The following is a 25,958-nucleotide window of genomic DNA, read 5'->3' on the forward strand; positions in this document are numbered from 1 at the left end:
TCCCAGTCTGACTTGTAGGGAGCACCTTTAACGACAGCTGAACACTTTTCATCTATAGATCTCAAACTGCTTTACAAAAAATGGCTAAAGCATTATTATCCCTGTTTTGCTGATGGAGAAACTGAGGCACCGAGAGGGGAAGTGACTTGCTCCAGTGGATCAGGAGCTAGACCAAGAATAGATCCCAAGACTCAGCTCACCTGGCTAGTGCCCTGCCTGAGACGGTAGTTCACTCTCCATGCTGATGTCACCACACCTCTCTGCTGAGACTTGCAGCGGAAAGGTCTGTCATTGCCAGCTGCAGAGTTGTTTTTCTTTTCTTGTGATAAGAGAGACCTTTTCACTGGGAACTCAGTGGAGATTACCAAACTCATCCCACACAAGTCCTTGAATGGACATCAGATGGTAACAACTTTTGGTCACTATCAACCCGGGCCAGAAGAAGCTACCATTGTACGCTGACCTGAGAAATGCAGAGCAGTTGGTTACCTACCCCATGCTTCATCATGTAGCAAATGGTTCATGCTGGGATCAAATAAAATCCACTGGACCATGTCGAATTTGAAGACAACCATGTAGAATCAGTGACATTACATGATACAATCTAGGACATTTTTCCTGAACTGGGAAGTGCCAGTGGATTTCACAAAGTGGAAATATATATAGATATTTCAAAGTTAGGACACTCCCAACTGCCTGGTTAATGTGGGCAATCAGCCCATAAATCTGGATATTAAACAAATTCTTCATTTCAGCGTTTGCAGTTCACCTTAATAATCTCCAGATTTTGGCACCTTCCCTGCATGCGGGATGTTCTTCAGGTTCAGTTACCGAACAAAGGAAGTTTCAACTCGAAGGCGAAAATAGCAGAGAAGCTAAAATTCACTGTTTTTGTTTAGTCTGGTCTTGAGAATTAATATTATACTGGAGTATTCTTGGGTCAGGACTGAGCAGGCAAACTTGCTGGAACCATGGGTTGTCAAGATGGGGAGTGAAAAGCCTGTTGTACCCAGCATAACAAAACGAGCTGTCAGCTCTCAACACCAAGATGTTTCAGGAAAACATGGCTACAACTTACCAAAGAAACCAGAGCTATTTTGGGGGAGGCGGCCAGGGGAGAGGGAGTGTTCTTGAATTCACAATGCACAAAAAACTGCTTACCACCCAAAGACAAGGCAACCTTGTCTTGCCAGCAAGGAATAATTGACAGCAAGTTGGATTAGTTTACCTCTGAGATGCCATGTTGTTCAGGCAACTGCAAGCCGCAACTACTGTTCATGTAATACTAAAATCTATATTCACCTAGTAATGCTGTGAAGGTCTATTTACATGAGGGAATAGAGGGAAATGTGGTTTTTTTAAAAGCCCTTCGAAGTTTGGCAAACCAGGGGTGGGGAGTATGGAATAACTAGTCACTTAATAGATGCTCAGACTATGACAGGGAGGTCAGTGACTGCAGAACAGAATGGAACATCATCTTCCATATTTTCTTGGGATAGATCACTCTAATCTGTCCAATAAAGTACTTGACAAGTCTTAGCATTGGAGCAGTCCCTCTTCTTTGCTGTGTCCCCCTTGGCAAGCCCCCTCCCCTCCCACCCCAATCCAGCAGGCTTTGAAAACCCATTTTAATCACAGCACATCACATAGTCTGCAGCAGTTAAATGCTCCATGTCTATGTTGTCTTTTTGTGTCTTTCTTTTGGAGGAAGGCATCCAAGTTACAGGCATTCTGCAGTGTCCTTCACTCAGACCTACACCGCCTTGTGATCTCAGAGGGAGCTGCTGTCTGGCATTGCGCATCTCTGAGAGAACAGACAAACCTGACCTGAACAATCCCACAGCATTCCCCTCTAAAACAACTTCACTCCAGCCTTGCCTCCCCCACTCCCTCTCCTGCAGGCCTTCAACCAGCCTGAATGAGAATACATCTGCAGGCAGTGCCTATCATTACTGCCAGATGCTTCACACTGCAGTCCACAACAGTGGCGTAATATAATCTCCCAGAACCATTAGCAATGTACTTGGCTCAACGGCCTGGTGAAAGCGATTTTGGAATGTGAGATCATGATAAGAAGCCAAGTTTTGCTGCAGCTTGATGTGATCTGTGGCATCCTAGCTGCACACATTATCTGTAGCAGTAATACAGTAGTGCCTAGAACCTCATTCAGGGTCGGGGCCCCATCGTGCTATGCTCTTATGGACACATAATGAAGAGGCAGTCCCCTTCTACCAGGAGCACACACATCAAAAGCCACTGTGGCCCAGTGTTAGAGCAAGGGACTGGAGTTGGGGCTCCTGTGTTTAATTCCTGGCTCTACCGCTAACTTGATACATGATCTAGTCACGTAAACCTTTCTGAGACTCAGTTTACCCATGTGTAAATGGGGAGTGATAATACCTATCTTGCAGAGTGCTGCTGAGCATAACGAACGTGGTCGCTTTGAGATCTTCATACAAAAGGTACTAGAAAAGGACAAAATGTTGTTATTGAGGCACTAAACAGAATAGAAGACTGCTCAAAAACTAAATATATTTACATGCATATAGAAGCAGGGCTTCTCCTGTCCTAGTCATTATCACTTAGCTTGGCTATAACTTTCCATTTGCTATCTCCCTTCAACCTGTGGGCCTTTAAAATGTCCCTTTACATGTCTGAAGGGAAAGCCAAGGTTACAACCCAACTGCAACCTTATGGCCACATTAAATCACCAACCATTTCTCAGATGACGTGTGTGCACTGACAGCAAGGCCACTTGGTAAGTCTCTTTGAAGACAAACCCTGTAAAGAGCCAATTTTCCACATTGTGCCCAGAAGCCTGCTTCTCCACACTGCACTCCTCAACTGTAAAGCAGCCCGGGGCATATTGTCACCTACAATAAATCTTAGTATCTTTTACATTCATCATTATTAAAATGCATTCAGAACTACAGTGCGTACGGAGAAGAAAAATAAAGTGCAAAGAGCGGAAGTAAAATACTAGCAGGACAGGCAGTGTTGTCTAGTAGATGGTGCACTGTATGGGAGGCAGGAGTTCTAGATGGAATTCTTGGTTCAACCACTGACCTGCTGTGTGACCTCAGACAAGTCTCTTCTCCTCTGTTTCCCTGCTCACCCTTTCACTGTCTTGTCCTGTCTATTGTTATTATAAGCTCTTAGGGGCAGTCACTGCTGCTTATTATGCTTGGGGACTACAGAACCCCGATTTCAGCTGGGGACTCCGGTTACTATTCTACTACACCTACTAAAAACACACCACAGCTTTTAAAAAGGGGGACTGAGTAGCTTAGGGGATTGCAAATGACACACAGCTTTTACCCTCTAGGTTGGCAGTTATAACCTAGATTGTTTGCAGAGTTGTTGTAGCCGGGATGGTCCCGTGATAGCAGAGAGACAAGCTAGGTGGGTTAATATCTTTTATTGGGCCAATTGATGTTGATTTAAGGGGCAAGCTTTCAAACTACACAAAGCTCTTCTTCAGGTCTGGGGAAGGAAATCAGTGTCTGAACTAAATATAAATTGGGACAGATTGTTAAGCATAAGGGGTAACATGTTGTAGGAGGCCACTTGAAATGGAGTAGGCAATAAGAGACCGTTATGGAAAAGGAGTCTGAAGTGGGCCATTAAGAGTAAGCAGGTAGGTGTGTGTTACATATGGTTGTAATGAGCCATGAAGCCAGTCCATGATTTTTGGTATCCAGTAGTGTTATGAATTTAAATCTCAGACTCGTCTTTTGAAGGTGTTGTGCAGGTTTCCTTTGAGGACGAGTATTGATCAGATATGGAGTGATTGCTTTGTGAAAAGTGTTTGCCCATGGGTGATGTGGTGTTTTGGTCTTTTATCATTTTTCTGTATGAGCTTATTCGAGAGCATAGTGATTGTCTGGCTTCACCCACATGATTATTGCTGGGGCTTTTAAGGCACTGGATGAGGTACACCACATGTATAGGACTCAAGAACCTTGAGAGCTGTGTTGTGGGGGTATTGATCATTGTAGCAGTGAAGATGTGTTTTCAGATTTTGCATCTGTTGTTCTGGCAGGGTCCGGTGCCACTTTGAGTTGGTGGGTCCTGATCTGTGGGGAGTTTGCTTCTGATGATGAGGTTGGGGGGTTGTTTGAAGGGGGGTCAGGAAAGATTTTTTCAGGATGTGGTCCCCACCAAGTATGGGTTGTAATTGTTTGACGATATCCTGTATGGGTTCCAGTGTGGGGTGACAGGTGACAACTAGGAATGTTTGGTCAGTGGGTTTTTTTCCCCATTTATTGAAGCAGGTTCTCCTGGGGCATTTGGGGGGTCCTTTTCATGATGTGATCTACTTGTCTGGTGGAGTGTCCTTATTTAGTGAATAAGCATGTTTGAGTGCGTATCCTGGAATTTCTCTTTGGAGCAAATTCTGTAGTATATGAGTGCCTGACTGTAGATAACCGATTTTTTGGTGTGTCTGGGGTGTTTGCTGTATCTTTGGAGGTAAGTGTAGTGATCTGTGGGTTTCTTATAGTCATTTGTAGAGTTCCAGTACTGAAACTGATCATGGTGTTCAGAAATCTATGAGGTAGTTTAGGTTTTCTGTCCAGAGGATGAAAAAATCACCGTAGGTATCTCAGGTATATCACTTGCTTCATGGTGCATCTATCCAGAAATTCTTCCTCAAGGGGGCCCACGAAGAGGTTGGCATATTGAGAAGTCATCTGAATACCCACGGCTGTTCCCATGGTTTGGTCAAAATGTTTGCTGCTAAATGTGAGGTTGTGGGTGAGGATGAAATGGATGATCTTGGCAATGTTTTTGGGGTGGATTTTTGAGCGCTGTACGTTATCTTCAAACACAACAAGGAGTCTGGTGGCACCTTAAAGACTAACAGATTTATTTGGGCATAAGCTTTCGTGGGTAAAATCCTCACTTCTTCAGATGCATAGAGTGAAAGTTACAGATGCAGGCATTATATACGGACACATGGAGAGCAGGGAGTTACTTCGCAAGTGGAGAACCAGTGTTGACAGGGTCAATTCAATCAGGGTGGATGTAGTCCACTCCCAATAATAGATGAGGAGGTGTCAATTCCAGGAGAGGAAAAGCTGCTTCTGTAATGAGCCAGCCACGTTATCTTGTAAGTATGCGAGGCAGGGAGCGATGCTGTCATGGTGAGGGATGTTGGTGCATAGGGAGGTGACATCCATAGTGGCAAGCATGGTGTTCTAGAGGTGGTTGTTAGTTTCTGGAGGAAGTCAGTAGTGTCTTGGAGCAAGTTGGCCCTTTATGCAGTCCTGATTTTCCTTCAGTGAGAGTGCCGTGGCCCAATATGATGGGTCTGCCTGGGTTCCCTTGTTTGTGTATCTTGGGAAGCATGTAGAACCCTGGGATGGGTTGTAGAGTTGTTTGTGAAGGATTTCACAGTATCTTTAAATTCATGTGTGAACTGTGGTGTGTGTGGGGGGTCTTCTTTTAGTTCTTGATAGACTCAGTGGTGCCAGAGAGTTGTCTAGTAGCCTTGTTGACGTAGTCATCGTGATTAAGGACTAAGATAGTGTTCACTTTGTCTGCAGGTTTGATCACTATCTGGTGGTTGGATTTCAGGGACTGTACAGCTAACTTCTAGCTTGGCAGTTTTAATCTATTCCACTTCAGAGCAGAAAGTTACCACCACCACCAGAATGCCGGTTGGTGGTTCCTATGTATTAATGAATGGATGAATTAGCCACATTTCAGTATTTCAATCTTGATCCAAAGCCCATTGAAGTCAGAGTCCTTCCCTTGACTTCAAATCAAGCCTCTAGTGAAAAAAAATCCATCATGTGTGGCAACCTCTCGGACAGCCTCAGCAGAGAGCCCAAGAACCAGACAGCCCATTCCGGCTGAACAAATGGCTAATCCTTAGAGGCAGGTACATCCTCCAAGGACAGGGTTTAAACAGAGGTGGAAGTGTGGACAAGTTTACCTTTGCTGTGCATGTTATCAGGGGGAAGCGGCAGGGGCAGAGGACCTCCAGAGCTGTCAAACCAGGGTCAGTTTTCCAAAGTGCTAAATTCTCTTATACTTTATGGGCATATGAAGGATACACAGAAGTTTGGGAGAAATTCAATAGCTAATGTGTGTATTGATCAATGCTAAAGCATCCTATTATTTTTGTTAGCCAGCGATCCCCTTTTCCCACCCTGATCCACCTGTTCTAACTTTTAGACTGTAAACTATTTGGGTCAAGGACTGTTTATTCTCTGGCTGCACAGCCTCCGGCATAATGGAACCCAGATGTGGTCAAATAAGTGCTACCACAACATAAATGATAAATACCAATATCTACTGCATTCTACACCACTGTGCAAAATTATTTTTTAAAGAGAGAATCACTCCCACCATATATCCCCACCCCTTACACCCCACACAGACAACATGCTCTGTTTCTATTTGCAAAATAGCCTACTTCTTTAGGAAAAGCATATCCTGGGATTGGTTTGTTTTTAAATGTTTGGAGATAATCTTACTCCCACGTACATTTATTAAATCTTACTCCCACGTCATTTATTAAATGCCTCTCTGGCATTTTCTTTTTCGCTTTCATACTACTCATTTACTATTGCGTTTGACATTCTAAGCTTTATAAATGGCAACAGAAGCAGAATGGGTGAGCTAAAATTAGCTTACAAGTGAGAAGCGAACCTAGAAATAGGCTCACAAACAACAGTAGCCAAGTTACCTTCATTTTCCCACTATGTAGAATGACAACTTGTTGAAGATGGGAGGGGGAGAGAGAGAGAGAGAGAGAGAGAGAGAGAGAGAGAGAGAGAGAGAGAGAGAGAGAGATCTCAGCATTATAAACTTCAGTTGCTAAATCTGGAGGTGCAGTAGTGATGGCTGCCCTCTTCGCTGACAGACCAGGGGACCTCCAGAACTCAAAGCATGAGCTGCTACAGCTCGAGCTTAACCACCAAGGCTCTGTAGATGGGGTCTGCAACAAATTGTATCCTCTGCAAATTGGCACACAGGGGGACCTATAACACACACTTACCAGTGGGCTGCCCAGTGGTCAGCCCAGGATGGATTTCTAGCTGATAAAGTTAAGTACTCTCCCAGCGCTCCATAACTAGCTGCGTGTCATCTTTAGGCATCTGCGCCGGCTCCCCTTCCCACCCACACACCAGCTCTCGCTCTCTTTTTTGGATCTGGTAATTCATCCACAGACACATCAGCAATGCAATGACTCAGTCCTGTGCCTACATCATGCATCATCTACTCTCTCGTGGGCAGCTTTTAAGTTAGTGCAGTGAAAGGAGCGACCAAAAAAAGATGCTTAAAGCATCATGGCTTTCGTATCATGGACGAAGTAGGTATGACATGTTTTGTTTGTAAGGATTCATTTTAATTATCCATGACACCAAACAACAACAGCCTATACCTTTTTATCCCCAGCTCAATGCAAAGCTCAAATGACTTCTCCCCCTCTCTCCTTAACAGGCCCTAAACCTGGGATTCCTTTAGCAGGTCTCCCAGCCCCTCCTCACCCAGGGAGCGTGGGAGAATAGCTGGGTAAAATTCCACAGCAGAACTGGAAGCTAGCTGAAATGTAAGTGTTATTGGTGAACTAGAGGCTGGGGGCTCTAGCCCCTAAAGAATGGTCCTCCTTTTCCTTGAACTGCCTTCTGGAGCAAGGCTCAGGGGACATTGCATACTCTTAACTGTGCATCCCAGCACCGCCAGGAGGTAGCTGGCTAGTTTGTGCCTCTCTCCTTGGGCAGCCCTGTTCTTGCCAAAGGTGAGACATTTGTGTTAGTCTGGTTTATCTCAGCCTCATAGGGTTACAGGCCCAGTAAACATGGCAACAGCAGCACTGGAGGAGTGTCTAGTCCAGCAACACCAAAAAGGGAGGTCAGAAGATGTCTTGAGAAGTCAGGAGGGGAGGAGCTGGCCAGCTAGCCTCTGAAATACATGGAAGTGGAGAAGCAGGTAAGTGTCATGACCTACAGGTCTCGAATATGGGTCTGCAGGGTTCCTGGGAGCATCCGCACTCCAGCCCTCCACCTGGCAGTCTGATGACAATTGCTTAACTGGGACCCATGAAGACCAGCCCCAGTTTGAGGCTCTGCCCCTGAGGTCCAATTGACAGAATTCCAGAGAGGCTGATTGGCCCATTGGCCCTACTTAAGTCAGGAGCAGGAACAGGAAAGTGGCTGAACTGGGCTCCACCCTGCTCCTGCTCCCTGGCATCCCGACCCGGCGTGACTCCTGGCATCTGACTCGTGGTTCTGATCTCCAGTGTGTCTCCGGTCTCTGATCTCCTGGTATCCTGACCTACCCAGCTCTTAACTCCTGTCTCATGACTGCAGACTCTGACTCCTAGGTTTGGCTGACCGCTGCCTAGCTGTGACAATAAGATGGACACTGCTGAATACAGAGGCCAATTTCTGGTGTTACCATAGTGGGGAAAGGAGCAGGAAGAGAACATGCAAATTAAGCAGTCCCTAGAAGAATGTCGGTATGGAGTGTGGAAAGCCACTGAGCTTTGCCCATGAAGACAGGACTGCACGCAACCAAAGCCAGAAGGGCAACTCTAGTAGGGAAGCTGAGTGCCAGCTGAAAACTGTTCCCTACTCCACACTGAAGCCAGGAGGAAGGGGTGCAGCAACATCACACCCACTGCGGGATATGGACTGTACAAACCCCCCAGGGAATGAGAAACTGCTGAGTAACTGCAGGAACTGAGAAGTTCAGGTCCTTCCTCCTAACCAATGCCCTGCACTTGTAGACTGGCCAAGCCAACAATGAGAGCATGGCTTACATACCACTGTGTGTGTCTGTGTTTGACTGCTAGAACCTGTGACAGACACAGGAATGTTCCACAGATGCCAATGTATCCAATTAGCAAGAATAATGTCTGCAAGAAAATGTGCACCACATTAGTTTCTAAAGGGTGGGATTTTCAGAAGCACCCTGCATTGACCTAACTCTATCCCTGCAGAATCGGTGATACCCTAAAACTGTTTCCAATGGAGTCAATAGTGAAACTCCACTGGCTTCAATGACAGCAGAATTAGGCCAAGGTTGAGTGCTTTTTAAAATCTCCCCATCATGTATAAATACATAAGGCACACATGCAGCAAAAAAAACATGCAATTTGTTTGAAATTCTACAACAGACTGACATTCCACTAAGAATGCATCAAATGAAGTGTCTCAGGCCGCTCCCTCACTTTGTCCTGCCAACGTGACATCGCTGAAGTTAAACTGGACTCTACCGCATGATTCTTTTTCATCTCATATCTGTACCACACTAAGTAGCTCACTGAGGGCCAGCATTGAAATCCAGGGAGCAATGCTGATTTACATCAGCTAAGAATCTGAATCTAAGAAAAACCACATAGTGTGAAATAACTGAAGTAATCTCCCAGATATTTTCTGCATCATTCCAAATTTCACATTTCATCCACTGCTGGCTGATAATTACAAAATAGAACAACAAAACACCTAGATCAATGTGACAAAAGGACAAAGCAGCATGAATTCTTGTGAAGGAAAATTATGCGCCTCTCGTCCATTAAGATTCTCTGAGCAGATCACCAAAACAGCAAATAAAGGAAAACTGGCTGATGTCATTTATTCAAACTTTTAAAAATCATTTGACAAAGACAAAGATAAGAGGCTATTAAGGAAACGAAGTAGTCACGGGGTGAGAGGTACCGTTCTGCCAGGGGTTTGAAAGTTCCTGTGGGTATGCTCTTACAAGGAGTTAATCACCATACCCTCGCTATAGCAGAGCACGCCCTTCACTTTAACTGTTTTCTATGAATCTTTACCACTGCCACTTGGCAGGCAGAGAGAGGCAGTGTGGGCTAGTGGATAGAGTACTGAATTGGGACTCAAGAGAGCAGAGTTCTATTTCCAGGTTTGCCACTGACCAATGGTGAGACCTTGGGCAAGTCACTTTGTTTCTCAGTTTCCCCAACCTCCTTTGTAAAGTGCTTTGAGATCTACTGAGGAAAAGTGCTATATAAGAGCTAGTTATTATACCTCTGTGTTTTTTACAGCACCTAGTGGCCCCCAATCCTGATTAGGGTCTTTATTATATAAAAACATCTGCATAGAGGGCCATTGTGACATGGGGTGAAGGTGCATTGGCACGGAAAGGATTTCCAAGTCCCGGTCTATTACACAAGTGATCTGATGTCACATGACAAGCCTGATTTGTTGCAGTTTCCAGTTTGGGATTTTGGGAAATAAAGCAAGCCCTGCAGAAAGGGATATGAAAAGACTATTTTTCCTTCACCAGCTGGCAAGTCTTGCACTCGTTTAAATCAACACTTTTACCTTTAGTTTTACCTTTTTTTTTTATTAAAGAAAAACAATTAATTGGATGGCTTATTAGGATGAACATCATTTAGCTAATATACAAAAGAATAAGCATTTGGATGGGGGCATTATTTCAGCTCATATTTGTTTCACTCTGCATTTCTAAGGGTCATTGGTGGCTACTGGGAAACACTAAAATGTAATTGGCCAAAAGAAAAAATTCTGAATAAACCAGTCTAAGAAAGACAGCCTAATATAGACACAAAGTGCACTAAAGTTAACAGACCCAAAGTAAGAGCCGTCACCTCTTTGTGCAGCCCCCACCTTTAAAGTCTGAGCTTGACATCTCAACATATAGAATGCTAAGGAGATGTTATTTTCATTTCAGATGCACATTGCAGTGAGGAACAATATGAAGAATATTATTTCAGTGCCCTGGGAAAAATTAGCAAGTCAAATATTGAATCAGGCCTCTAGCATATGCTAAGGAGATTGCTTTGATCTTATCCACACTAAAAGCTCTATTATTGAATTTAAAGTCTGTGAACACATATCAGACCACTATACAATGCATATCTGAATACATGTTTGAGAAGCAAGGGAGGTTTTGACAAAGGGAAAAGAATATTTTAACTGAAAATATCAAAGTTATTGCACTGATTGAAATACAAATGTTTTTTTTTTTCATCTGGCTAGGTGGCTTTGCTGACAGAGCAACCCTCTACCCAGGAGGAGACTGGGCTTTAGAAGAACTTCAGGAGTCGTCTTGCTCCTGAATTAGGACAGGTAGATCTGGAGGTGCTTTCAAAGAGATATGAGGTTACATGGTAGCAGGCTGACAGCAGTGCACCATGACTCTTTTTGGCTCCCTCTGGTGGGCAGCTACGGTATTAAGCAGCACTGGGGCTTGTCTACACAGGGAAATTGATCTGAATTAGCTTATTCTGCAGTAGCTACTCCGGTCATTTTTCCTGTGTTGAGAAGCCCATCCAGTGGCCATAAATGGGGTTCTACTCCTCTTCCCAATAGCAAAATGTTATATAGGGGAGATTGGGGGAAGTGGGATAATCAGGAGAAGAGAGACAAGAACTTGGATTATTGGAAGATGATGACATTAGAGAATAATCAAGTGGCCCGATTCGGATCATCTTCACCCCCGTGGTTGCTGAGTCAAATTCTTGTTCTCTGATACACCTGTGCAACCCTACTGATAACCCCATTTTGTCTAAGTGCACCTTCCTCTGAAGTATCTGGTGTTGACCATGGCCAAGATAGGACACTACACTAGACAGGTCACCGATCTGACCCAGTATGACAATTACTAGGTACCTGGGTAATGAAAACCTCCCTACCTATATGCCCTCAGGTTAGTGGGAAAAATAAGAGCTAAATAAGCGAAATTCATAACCCGGTGCTCACCCCACTATAAAGACAAACATCTGACACAGGATGTCTAAAAACAATTAATTTTATGGAGAACATTTTCCCAAAGGACCACACGGGCACAGCATGTTTTTGTGATAAATGGTGAGATTTCTCTACTGCTGACATGCATATTGGAAAAACTTACCATTTTATTATTGATTTCATGAAAATGAATCTCACAGACTTTTTCCACCACGTCTTCATTTTCAAAAGTTACGAAGCCAAATCCTATTTATTAAAAGAGAGAAAGAAGGAAAGTATAAGGAAAATATTAATTATATTTAAACAACAGAGGCTTCATTTAAATATGGCATTTTATTTGCAGTTTGGATTTTTGTCACCTTTCACACACACATGCACAATGATGTCCTGTCTAGGACTATGGCTCCTAGAAGCTACAGAAATACAAATAATTAATAATACACACAACTACACACACACACACACTTTCTATTGTGCCCTTATGGAAAACTCCTATATATTACAGGAATGAGACAAAATATCAGATAGTTAATAGGGTTCTGTCCTTCCTATAGATTGTTTTGATCCATCCTATAGAATGTTATAGACAGTTATTTCCTTGCTACTGGATGGATCAAATACCTAGAGAACAGAAATAATTCTCTATTACATTTTATAGGTGTTTGGAGTAATCCATACAGAACCCTGTTAAATGTATATGGAACCCTATTAGTTTCAGTTCTTCTTAAATTCCAAGAGACTTCTCCGTTAGGGTTGATTCATTAAGCGACAAAGAACAAACATTCAAAAAGGGAGAGAAAATGATTCCTCGTTTACCCAACACCTCTAGCAGCAAGAATAAAAAAATTAATGATTTCACAAACATGTATCAGCACTTTCTGTTTATGTTGCCTCTGAGCAAACAAAAAATTTACTCATCTGTTATTTATAAGGGTCAAAAGATACTGGCTTTGCTCTCACAGGGAAGCCGTCACTATAGAAGTGCTTCTTGGATCAAAGCAGGTCCTGGCTTGTCCTTTCAGCACATTGACAGAGTGAACCCTAAGGGTCAGCCAAGATTTGGAGGTGGTTATTTGTCCCTTTCTTCCTGAATTACTTCCTCAAATACCTCATCAGGACATCCGGAGGCCTTTAAGAAACGATTAAAGTTTAAGACCTCTGATCTGATCACTCATCTTTTCTCTACTGCCGCTTCAAAGGAGCTATGGATTTGGGCCAGTTTAAGGTTGTTTGATGCATGCTGTCTGCCCGCCAGCTATACACTGTATTTACTCTGTTGGGTCCATGCTATCTGAGACACTCCACACTAAAGAAGTTTGGCAGCCAGCTACAGCTATGCATATTGATTTTCACCCATCTTTTCTTAAAAAAAAAAATAAAAAAATAAAAAAATGAAAAACCAAACCCACAAAGCACCACCGTGTTTCTTTCAAGCACTCAATGGATAAATATCAAAATCTATTAAGACAACATGAAGGCTTCCAATAAAACAATAGAACAAACCCAAACTCCAAATTAGTACCAAGAAAAGTCTTTTGGGCTTCGATACTGGAAGGATATATCTTCAGCACACAATACTATATGAACAGAAATGAATGCTGCACTCATAAGCCCATTGCAACTCGTGTTTTAAAACAAACCAAAATGACGGTGAAGGGACGGGAGATAAATAAGCTCACAACTGTCTAGTTTATTTTACATAAATAGTTTTGCACTAGTAAACCAGCTGCACATGAGAAAGTAAATATCTTGTTCACAGACACAGACACTGGGGGAGATGTTCTGCTGACTTCCAGGAGCTATACTAACACTAACTGAGAATCCAGCCCGTTGCATGTTACAAACCCAGAGATTCTGGTTATGAGGGAATACAGTCCAAACCTTGCCAATTCTCACTTTGCATCCACTAACCTGTTTCTTCATTCCCAAAACCTGGCCCTCCTCACTTTAATTCTCAGCAAAGATTCTGCAACTGCTAAGTTGCTCGAGTGAAGTCTTCTATTACCACACCCTCCATGGCTTTAACACACACAGTACATTTGCTAGAAAACTTCATCGTAGCAAATAATTAAAACTAAACTGTGCTTGTCAGAGTAAGTGAACAAACTACATTTTGCAATACAGTGCCCTTGAAGTTGTGCATGCGTGTTTGCTTATTCATAAATTCACAGAACGCTGCTATCCTCAATGGGTCTCTCAGTGATTAGAGTGAACTAGCAAGGTTTAAGCACCTACCGGTTGATTGGTTTAGGAACACAGAGTAATTTTAATACTGTTGAATGCTTCCCCCTGACACCTCTCCTTAGGTAAATTACAACTCAAAATGGTTTCAAAATATCCTAGAAGTCACAACATCTGACTATTATGTTACATTAACATCCAAAGATTTCTCTTTGCATCTTTGTTCAGAAAGCTATTTTACTCAGTACTTCAAGCATGTAGCATCTTGAATCATCTTATTCAAACTGGTCCCTTTACTTGTCTTCTAAATTGCTCTGCTTAATTCTTCCTTACGCAGGACTGCAGTTGCAACTAACATTTTTGTGGTTAACGGACTAAACATGACATCCCAGGAATCTAGGGACCCACACTGTGTTAAGTAATTATTGGTGTTATTAGAGCAGCACACCACAGGGAACCAGTTTTGCCCAGCAGAATGAAATGTCCAGTCCAGTTCTGCAAGTCATTAATTGTTTGAGTTCCAGAAACATCTTCATCATTAGTAACTCATTAGCAAATATTGCAGTGGAGGATTTCAGTTTCGATTTTTTTCAGGTCTCACGGCAAGTAACAAGAAGAGAAGGGGAATTTTCAGGAGATTAGAGTTAATATGCATAACTCCACAAGAAAACCCACCAAAATCATTACATGTTCAAACTAGGAAACAGGTTACTCCTTCCCACCCTCATCCTTAAGGCAGAAATGCAGGTTTATGAAGAAATGATTTGTCTGATTAAAGAAGATAGACATATAGCTTTCTGGATTTACAGGTTTTATAATAGAAATAACAGAACAATCCAATGGTGTCAACACTCATTTGCAGGTTTTTAAAAGAGCTACACCATTTCAAACATGCCTGTCTATCTGGCTTGATGAGAGAAAACAAACTTGATTATGTCTAAAAACATTTATTTCTTCTTCTTGTGGAAAAGCCAAGAAGCAATGAAACAATTAATTATCAGTAAATGCTATTCCTTAACTGTGTAATCATTTTACCTAGTGGATGCATTATCATCTGCAATGAATTAGTTAAAGTGATGATTAACAAAGGAAAACAAGAAGAACGCAGAATGACTGCGCGCTAGTGGCTAGATGGCAGGACAGGGAGACAGGAGGGTTCTGAATTATAAAGCTGAGATGGGACCATCAGCTCATTATGGGTGACATTCACTGTTGTCCTGAAGGGCCACCACCATCTAAGTCCAACTTTCAGGGTTTCAATAGTACATAGGCCTAATGCCCGTCCTTTGCACAGGGTGAATTTACTCTTGTGACTTCGGGCTTCAAAACAAATCACTGTGGTAGAAACAAAGGTTAAATGAACCCCAAACCATGGCCCTCGATTAAAAATAATCATCAGGAAGTTGCATCAAAGCTGAAATTTCTAGTGTAATATGTTACCCAAGTTCCTGTAATATGGGCATTAACCTGAAATTTTAAACCTTAAAAGGAAAAAACCCATATCACTGAAGTATATAGGTTTCAAATCATGCTACAGCCCGCCATAGGTTTCAAGTGGCAACCTGTGCTAAACAATCTCTTTCTCTATTAGAAGAATTCAACACTTTACAACTGCACACGCCTCTTTTAGTTTCTATTTGTAGCAGCCCTTGGGGAAAATGAAAAAAAATATTTTTATTTCCCTGCAGTGAGTAACCACCTTACTTTGCTGCATTCCTATAGGGAACGAACCCATATTGGAGGGCCATGTCAGAACAAAACAAGAAGGAAGGGATGGACTCAAGCACTGGGTTTGTAATATCTACTGCCCCTGGAACCTGCTTAGCCACTTAGTTGGTCCCTCTCTGGAGGCTAAGTTCAAGCATGGAACCTCTAGAACAGCCATTAAAATCAAGGTGCCATCTGCTCTTTATGGATAGGGCGACCAGATAGCAAATATGAAAAATCGGGACGGGGTAATAGGCGCCTATATAAGACAAAGCCCCAAATATCAGGACTGTCCCTATAAAATCGGGACATCTGGTCACCCTACGTATGGACATAGCACTTGTCAAAACAGAAGGCTTGTTCCCCCCCTCCACCTCACCCATATACTAAACATCAGACATGGCCACAAATTCCCCTGCAGCTAATCTCCACCCCAGAGGTGGTGACATTTCAACAAGTGCTGTATGTTTTACAGCGTCTGCAGGATCAAGCCTCTAGCTTGCAAAGTGCAATAGGATCAATGGCACTATGCTCACAATAACGTCTTCGCTTTATGATCACTGACATTGTTAATTAATTGGAAAGTATCCAGTAGATTATAATTCACACATATACAGCCACTTAAAATCCACAGGACATTCACCAAGAGATCACATCATATTTTAAATGCAGAAACTCCAAACAGAGCATTTGCTCCGGAATCAAAACCTCATAAAATAATCTGCGGTATATTTAAAATAAAATTTTAAAAGTTGGCAGCTGTTTTTTTTTTTTAACAACTGCATAAGAAAAATATTACTGTATGCATGCCCCATTAGTCAGTATAATGAATACACACTCATTTTTAAATTACCCAAACTCTTCTAAAGCTTTCTGGCTCAAACAGTTGATTATTTCTTATGAGAGGTACCAAGAGTCAACAACAACAAAAAACATTCCATGGAAAGTGTACGAAAGAGATTAACACAAAACAAAGAAGGCTGTTTAAAATGGTGACATAAATAGGATTCCGGTTGTCAAGGAGCACACATTTTAAAATGAAATTATACTGCATCTTCCTGAATGAAGCTATTATTGGAAGCTAACAAGCTCTATTTAAGAGATAAGCATTTAACAGAGTCAAACAGTTGGGTTCCCCCCCCCCTTGATTCAAATGAATAAAACTGAATATTCATTTGAATAATCCTTTCTGTAAAAGAAAAGACAAAGAATAGGGGAAATATATAAAGGAGGAAACAAATGCCCCCAGATGAGAGCATCTGAGCCAAGTGAGATCACTGAAGGAAGCAGCGACAGGATTCGTGACCTTCAGGTGAAAAAAAACCTTCCTTTATCGTCTGCTCAAAAAAATCATTTAATCCCATTCACATATTGGTCAATGGCTGTTGATAGACACTGAAATTGGGCCCAGAACTTCTTCAGGGGGATTGATTGATGTAGTAAACACTATCACAGACAAAAGCAAATACCTCTAGATTCATTCTGTACACTGGTTTGGAAAGGCTAAGCATTCACATGAATGGATATTTATGTCACGTTCACTGAGCTCCAGCTCACTGCAGGTCAGAAAAATTGGGGGTGGAGGGGAGGATGGAGGGTTCTAAGGATAGTTAAGTACTGGAACATATTACCAAGGGATGCTGTGGAATGCCCATCACTGGAGGTTAAATAAACACCTGTCAAAGATGGTCTAGTATAGCTCGCCCTGCCTTAGTGCAGGGGATGGACTAGATTACCGCTCCAGCCCTACAAGTCTATGATTCTATACTACCTATCTAGAGAATAATCTTGCTCTTCCTCTCAGTCTCTCAAAAAAATGTAGCTGAGTTGTGTCTCCCATTCAGTCTACCTTTTCTGAAAATAAGCTAAGATACCAATGCTTTTGAAGGTGATTGTTAATGTGCCTTCTAGTGGATAAATAATTTTTGGAGCTCTTTTTCTTTAAATCGAGAACCCTTGCAGTCTAAGATGGTAACTTACTTGTAAGTCTCAGCAAGTCCTCATGACGGTTGATGACTATTATGAAGTGCCAATAAAACCACTTAGCTTGTTCAACAGATTATGGTTTATCTACTCTTGATTTCCAGGAGGTTCTGATTTTCAGAGAGGCTGAGCATCTTGCAGCCACCTTTAATGAGCGCTGCAGATGCTTAGCATCACTGAAAATCAGGCCATATGTTTATGGCTGAAAATTCAACTTATTAAATTGGGAAGATTTTCTTTTCATGAGAAAATACAGAAAAATGGGCTAGAGGAGTTTTTAGTTTAAGCTTGAAAATACCATCCCCCTCTGCATTAAGAATAATTGTGTTCTCAGTCCTCTTGTACTACTCTTAATGACGCTTGGAGTACAGAGACTAAGGGTACAAGATAGCCCATAGGTTTCAAGGCAACTTCCTCTGAATCCAAGTGGTTAGCTGGCATATCAGGGAATGGAGCTGTGGGACTGCCAGATGTTTAAAGTAATGGCACTCTAAGGCCTTGGCTACACTGGCAATTCACAGTGCTGCACTTGCTGCGCTCAGGGGTGTGAAAAAACACACCCCGAGTGCAGCGCTGTAAAGCGCCAGTGTAATCAGCCCTCGCAGCGCTGCAAGCTATTCCCCTTGGAGAGCTGGCGGCGCGACTACACTCGCGCTTCACAGCGCTGCCGCGGCAGCGCTGTGAATCCGCAAGTGTAGCCAAGGCCTAAATAACATTATTTAGATTTCAGAGTAGCAGCCGTGTTAGTCTGTATCCGCAAAAATAACAGGAGTACTTGTGGCACTTTAGAGACTAACAAATTTATTAGAGCATAAGCTTTCGTGGGCTACAACCCACTTCTATTTTTGCGGATACAGACTAACACGGCTGCTACTCTGAAACCTGTCATTATGCAAGGCACTGCATTTAGCCGTATGGAGTGGAAATCCATCAACTTCATGAAAAAACTCGTACAGATACAGAGATATGCATCCGAAGAAGTGGGTTGTAGCCCATGAAAGCTTATGCTCTAATAAATTTGTTAGTCTCTAAAGTGCCACAAGTACTCCTGTTATTATTTAGATTATTATTTACTTTTATTTTGCAGTAGCACCCAGAGGCCACCACATCAAGGTCCTATTGTGCTAAGTGCAGTACAAACATATATTAAATGATCACCCCTGGCCCAAACAGGTTACAATGCTAACAGCAGAACCTTGTAAACCTCAAGCCTTCTCACAAGATCTATAAGAGATGGGTGATATAGCTCTCAAAGTTTAGCACAAAGAAATTATTACCGTTTGGCTTCAGGCAATTTATTTGACGAAAGTGTTCTTTTCACACAGAAAACAGGCAAGCATTTCAAACTGCAAATTGCAAAAGAGTTCCTTTCACTGGGAACCGGGTTCAAGTGCAAAATTCACACCAGAGAGCAAATTTTGACGAAACAGATCCATTAACACAATCCAAAACACACACAAAATTTCAAGCAGCTCCAACTTTCACTGCAAACATTTCTGACACCTCTGCAGAGCCCTGGCCTGGATGTCTGAGAGCTTTGACCACGCCCCAACAACGAGCATCTTTTGCACTGAAAATCCGTCACTGATCCAGAACCCTGTTTATCCCAAGTACATTTCATAGAACCTCTTCCACCCACAGTTCTATGTAGCTAAACAGAGTTACTCCGTAGTGACATTCTATCACAGTACCCCACAAATAAGAGAAACACCGTTCGGAGTAAATGACTGAAGCCATACAAGATTAAAACAATTTAAAATCATCAGAAGTATAAATAAGTGCTAAGTGTCAATTGCTCAGAAAATCATGCTCCTGTGTGCTGTGTTTGGGTTTTTCACACTAGAAGTCAGCTATATTTCACACCTCTGTCATCACTGGAAAGGGTGTGTGTCAGCTTTGGTGAAATAAAGCCGAGACGACACCCATTGTTATGAGACACAGCTATTTTCTCTTGCCTGTTAGTAGAAAGTTTTGGTATGGTCAAGAGTTTATCTCTGTGTACACGTATATTTAGTTACGTGTAGCTAGATCTACATACATGTACACGCATGCACGCACACACACAGAGAGCTTGTGAAATTATGTGAAAGCAGCATAGTGTGCTAAAGGTACTTTCCTACCTTACAAGGACATATAGGTCTTGACCTTACAAGTCCATGCATCCAACAAAGCAACAAGGTTGTGCTCTAGTGCAAGAGAGCAACTGAGGTTAAGCACTTCTGCTGAGAATAAGCTAAATAAAATCAACAAGGAGTCTGGTGGCACTCCTTGTTGTTTTTGTAGATACAGACTAACACGGCTACCCCCTGATACTAAATAAAATCTTCACCCAGAAATGATTCATAAAAGACAGATGGTCCTGTGGTTAAGGCACTGGACTAGGAGTTAGGATAGCTGGATTCAATTCCCACCTCTACCGTAGACTCACTATGACCTTGGGCAACTCACTTTTATCTCTCAGCCTCAGTTCCCCATCTGTAAAACTTGTATTTTCCCACCCTTTGTCTATCTTGTCTATTTAAACTGTAAGCTCTTTGGGGTAGGCACTGTCTCTTACTAAGTGTTTGCACAGTACCTAGAGCAGTTGGGCCTGTAAGGGTGCGTCTGCAAAGGGATAAAAGACCCCTGGCTGGCCCGGGTCAGCTGATTTGGGCTCATGGGGCTTGGTCTGAGGGGCTAAAATTTGCTGTGTAGACATTGGGGTTGGGCTGGAGCTCCATTCTTGCAAGGTCCCAGAGCCTTGGCTCCAGTCCGAGCCCAAATATCTACACAGCAATTTTTCAGCCCCAGAGCCCGAGCCCTCTGAGGTCACGTCAGCTGAGCCAGGCCAGTCGTGGGGTTTTTATCCCTGTGCAGACATGCCTTAAAGGCTACTGTCATACAAATAATACACACTATAATCACCAAGCCTCTTCCATGACCACACAATAATCTAAAGAGAGCAGAGCATGGAAAGGAGAAAGTGTATATCAGAGGAGACATGGATTTAAGCACCATCTTCAGCATGCAAATAAGTGTAATAAATTCTCAGCTCTCAGTTCTGCTGCTATGCAAGAATAACTTGGCAGTTGCATGGGAGTGCTTTTGTTAATGCAGGATCGGGCTTCTTTGCATTTGTCTCATACATGCAACGCTCTGCAGCTGCACAGTCCTTGTGTGGGCATTTGTACCGCGTAGGGTTGCCAAATTTCTACTCGCACAAAACCAAACACCCTTGCCCCACCCCTCCTCTGAGGCCACGCCCCTCATCCGAGGCCACGCCCCTTCTCACTCCATTCCCCCCCGCCCCCGACACTTGCTCTCCTCACCCTCACTTGCTTGCTCATTTTCACCACTGGCTCAGGGGGTTGGGTGGGGGTGGGAACTTCCAGGAGCTGTGCAGAGCCTTAGCTCTGTTGTGCCACTAACTGGACTTTTAACAGTCCGGTCAGCGGTGCCGACCGGAGACGCCAGGGTCCCTTTTTGGCCAGGCATTCCGGTCGAAAACCGGACACCTGGCAACCGTAGCACCGCGCCCATCACCACGTCATCTGTGCACCGTGCAGGATCAGGCCTAGGGTAGATCCGCACCTTCCATCACCAGTAAACCTATCAGTTCCAGAGTTTATCCACCTGCCAACATACAGATGTTCTGATGGACGTAAATAACCACCCCATAATATCCATTTGTGAGGCACGGCTACATGACGACAAAATATTAAGACAGTGCCACATTCCCTTCTAAAATTATTTCTTGGTATCTGATCTTCTAATCTGTATTTGCTTTATGCCTCTCCTTTCTCCTCTACTTAAGCTACTTAAGCCTAGATGCACAAAACCTCTAGTTCCACCACAGCATTATTTATGCACCTGCTTTCTTGTTTACACCAATAGTTTTGGCAGCTGGTCGCTGTAAACTGTAATAAAATGCCTTTCAAAAAAATGAAGAAATGTGACCAGACAAGCCAGGCATAATAATATTAAAGCCCGTGTCAATTAATTTTTCCTCTTCTTGATAAACGAGCCCCATTCCATCCATTAATAATGAGGGAAGAAACAAGAAAAGTTGACACTAGTTTAATTTATTTTCTCAACTTGCCTGGTCATATTTCTCCCTGTTGCAAAGCTTTCTGGTGCTGCTGGGAATTGCAAGTGGCTCTCACACAGTCGATGCATAGATTGGTGTGAATCAATATGGTTCTACTTTATTCACACATCCCTCATAATCAGAAGGGAAAAAGTTACTTAGTAAGCTATCTAACACCTGAGGCTGTCAAACCACCTTCTTATAATAAAACAAATAATAATAATAATAGTAATAAAAGCTTTACATCAGAAGGGTAGGGAGCATAGAAATCAGACGATGTAAATTTTGTTACCAAATCTTCTACTTAAAGACAAAGAAAAACAGAATTTACCAAGTTAGGAAGAAACATTTTCACAGCAAATGACCAAAAAAAAAAAAAAAAAAAAAAATCAGACGTGTTCCAAACTTTTTACTGGAGGAAGAGTTATTTATCCAGTGAAAAAGCCTAGGAATCAGGACTCCTGGCTTGGGAAGGAAGAGTTATCTGGTGCTTAGAGCAAGAATATGAGAGTCAGCACTCCTGGGTGCTAGCCCCAGCTCTGCCGCTGACCTACTATATAGCTCTGGACAAGTCATTTAACCCCTTTGTGTCTCAGACCTCAAAACCAGCATCTGGAGAATCCAGAAGAACAGAATCCTGCAAGTGCCGGCACCTATTTAATGTATTTATCAATGACCTACTGAACACTCTCACCAGGCAGGTCACATACACCCATGATCTTTGCTTGGCCTCAAGGGACTGGGACTTCCACAAGTCTGAAGAAAACCTGAACAGGGATATGACTGCGATAGGTGGCTACTGCACGAAATGGAGACTGAAACCAAATATATCAAAGACCGTGTCATCATGCTTCTTTTTATAACATGTTTCAGCTTGAGCTTAACATCTTCTTGACTGGTCTGCATTAGCTGTTTCTAACTCAAGCCTTGCTTGTCTTGCCTATGCGCAATCACGCTCTCACTCTCTGACTCAGTTTCCCCACCTGTCAACTTGGTATAAATGATGTCTGCTTCCCTAACGTGCAGTGTGTGTAATTCATTAATGTATGTAAAGAGACCTGAATTCCTTGGATGAAAGCTGCCATTTTAATTTCAATATAGAGATTTTTTTTTCTACAACAGATGAAAATACAGTAAAAGCTGTGTTATCCGGCACTTTATCAACCGGAAAACTCTATTAACTGGCATTTCTGATATCTCTCAATACAAATCTTCAGTCTAGTAACCGGGACTAGTATACTGCCCGGGAGGTTATGCAATTGCACATTCTGCACTCTACTTTTATGTAAAAGAGGCAGAAGACAAGTTAGCAAGATGATATCAGGGATTTATTCAAAAAAGCAGCTTCCAGGGTGTGTCATAGGGTCATTACAGATTCAGCCCAATCTCCTACAGCTTCTACAGCTACAGTGATAACTGATGTTGATAATGATGACCCTGAGGCACTGCAAGATCCTGAAGTGCCTTCTGAATCATCAAAGAAAGATTAAATTATGTTCAGTAGAGTTTTAGTGTTAAGTGTATTTTTAGTGATCTGGGTGTACGCCATACGCTGCCCATAATGATATGTAGTGTCACAAGATAACCTACTGTATAGAAAACTTTACCTGTCTACACCTAAGTGCTTCAAGAAACCAACCACTCTGCAGTGAAGTACTACTACTGGATTGGTGAATACCTGTATACTGTACTACTGTATTTTATATTTTATTGTATTCCAAGTCTTTGAAAATTGGTATTCCATTGGTAAGTATAACTCTCAGTTAACCGGAATATTTGATTCACTGGCATCCCCCATCCCCACAATATACCGGATAACAAAGCTTTTACTGTATATGAGATTCCTCCCCAAAAAAGTAGCTGTATGTACAGAATACAGAATTTATGCTTAGTCTTCATTCGGAATGTGAGTCTGCCTTCTGCATTGGCTCCGGACCAGCCACGGAACTGTGGGGAGCAGCTGAGGGGAGTGTTTGTGTGAGCTTTTCAAGCTTCTCAATTAGCGCTGCTGCCTAGGAATGCTGGGGACCCATGTTCTAGTCCTCACCCGCAGGATTCATTTACATTTTTGTTGGCATGCCTGTCTGTTTATTCAGCAAGGAGTGTGACACACTCGTCTCCATCACACAGAAAACATCACGCAGCTGTCGGCGTGTCAGATGTTCTCCCAGCCCCTACTCCACAGAAAGGAGTGGTGTAAAAGCAACTATAAACTAGCAAGCAAACCTAGGCAAGAAAGCAACATGGACAATAAGGAGGAACCAGGTGGCAGGAGTATTACAACACTGCCTTTCACAAAAAACGGTGAGCTATTATTCATTATTTGTAACAAGATAGTACCTAGTGGCTCCAGCTGAGATCAAACAACAGCCACAGTGAAATGACTCAACTACAGAGTGAGGAAATGCCCTGTCCATTAGGCCAGGTCCAAGTATCATCACTGATATGGATATAAATATATAATACACACATTCATATCTATGCACATGTGTGTAAGAAAAACGACTTATTTATATGCACACACTTTCCCACCCCCCACCCCAAGAATACTGATGATTGTATTTGAAGGCACAATATTCTGTACTGAGAATAAAGTCCCATCCCAGCCTACTGTTAACCAATAGGGGGTGGGAAGGAACGTCTGTGGTCTAGGTTAGAAAATACCAACCGCATTTAATTCTAAAGTGTGCTCTCCAGCAGCATTTCTCTGAATGACACTCATCAAGGCAGAAGATTAGCTCACAAATCCATTTGGGGGGTGTGTGTCAGGAAAATAGTCGGCTTCTCATGACAGACACAGATATTACCGCAGTTAAGAAGTTCCAATATATGGGAGTAAATTCTCAAAATTAAATCGGCAGACAACTGCTTCAGATCGAGACCTCCACAAAAGGTGCTAGCATTTCAATACGAACGCAGCAGGAAAGCAAAGAGCTGAGGTCAGCCACACAGCTGGATAAAGGGCACCAGGAAGATATTCCTCAGCTTTTGTTCTGGAGAACCGCAAGGCTCAGGTTCCCCTTCCATCCTCCCACTGCAAGGGACTGTCATTCAAGGGTATTTAAAAAAAAAAAAAAGGTATCTAAGCATGTGAAACTTTCCTTGTTAAACTGACCACGTGGCAAACTCCACTCCAACAGGCTTCTGTGCCTAGCTTTTCCCAGAGGCTAGATGATTGGGGGGGGGGGGCCTCCCTCACAGGCACATAATTTCGGGCCAAACTTTTCAAATCTCAGTGTTTAAAGTTAAGCTCCTATAATCCATGTTAAGGCACCTAACTAAAAACACCCTGATTTTCAAAGGTGCTGGGTTCCTGTTCACTTCAGGAGGGGTTGTGTTTGCTCAGCACCTCTGACAATTAGCCCGCTGGTGTTCAGGCACCGAAACCTGTGGAAGCACACAGCAGGCTAGTGTTACTGTGTGGTTTGTAGAATTCAAGGCATGGTGTGTTTACTTGTTAAGACTCTTCTCATTGCAGTTAGCCCAGACCCCACTATCACCCCCACAAAAAAGACCTCTGAGCAGGTCCGGAGGTGCTTTAAGTCTAAGCTAGCTGACCCGGCTGGAAGTGTGGGATAAAGCCCAGGCTCTGATTTAGTTTGGGCTGGAACTACCCACTTTGCAGTAAGGCAAAACCACTCCAGTGCTGCTAGTCTTCCAGTGGCCTTCTCACAACCTCCCCTGAAGGACAGACCAGTTGACACAAAGTACTGAGAAAGAATCCTACAGCATCTCAGCACAAAGGACCATGGGATATGACCCCCCCCCCAGACACACACACATGGACAAGTGTAGAAACAGTGTGGACACGGTAACGGCTTTGCTGTGGGGATGCTCACATCCAGGCGTGGTGAACCTGGGTGCCAGTCACCCAGGTTATTGGCAGTGAAGTCATACCAAGATATCCTGATTCAAGCGAGAGCGGCCACAGTGTGAGATACGCTCCAGCTGCACAATGTGGTTGTGCTCGCAGCTCTGAACATCAGCAGCACTCAAGCTTCACCCCCGGATGGGCCAGCTAGCCCGAATGAAAGCACCACCTAACTTCAACTAGAGCTTTTCGTGTGTGGATGGGACTTGAATTAGGGCCAACATTTCAGTTATACCTCAAGCTAACACTGCAGTGAAGACAAGCCGTAAGGTAGGTACAGTATGTTACATCTGTTCACAGAGAAGTTGAGAGCTACCCAAGGTACTTATGTGGCCCCGACTACCATAGTAATAGAGTCCTTACAATCCTTTAAATTTACCCTCACAACACTTCTGTGATGTAGGGCAGTGCTATGATCCCCAGGCACAGAGAGACAGTGTGACTAGCCACACTAAGGTCTTGG

General features: G+C 42.9%; 1 protein-coding gene across 1 annotated transcript in view; it reads right to left on the reverse strand.

The window, feature by feature from the left end:
* The window catches only part of MSI2 (musashi RNA binding protein 2), a 381,856-nt gene that overhangs the window by 78,599 nt on the left and 277,299 nt on the right, over positions 1-25,958 (reverse strand). Inside the window, exon 8 of the mRNA XM_065418114.1 lies at positions 11,851-11,933. Within this exon, the coding sequence (XP_065274186.1) occupies positions 11,851-11,933 (83 nt within the window). The remainder of the gene's footprint in view (positions 1-11,850; positions 11,934-25,958) is intronic.

Source organism: Emys orbicularis, chromosome 17 (genome assembly GCF_028017835.1).
Source record: "Emys orbicularis isolate rEmyOrb1 chromosome 17, rEmyOrb1.hap1, whole genome shotgun sequence".
NCBI lineage: Eukaryota > Metazoa > Chordata > Testudines > Emydidae > Emys > Emys orbicularis.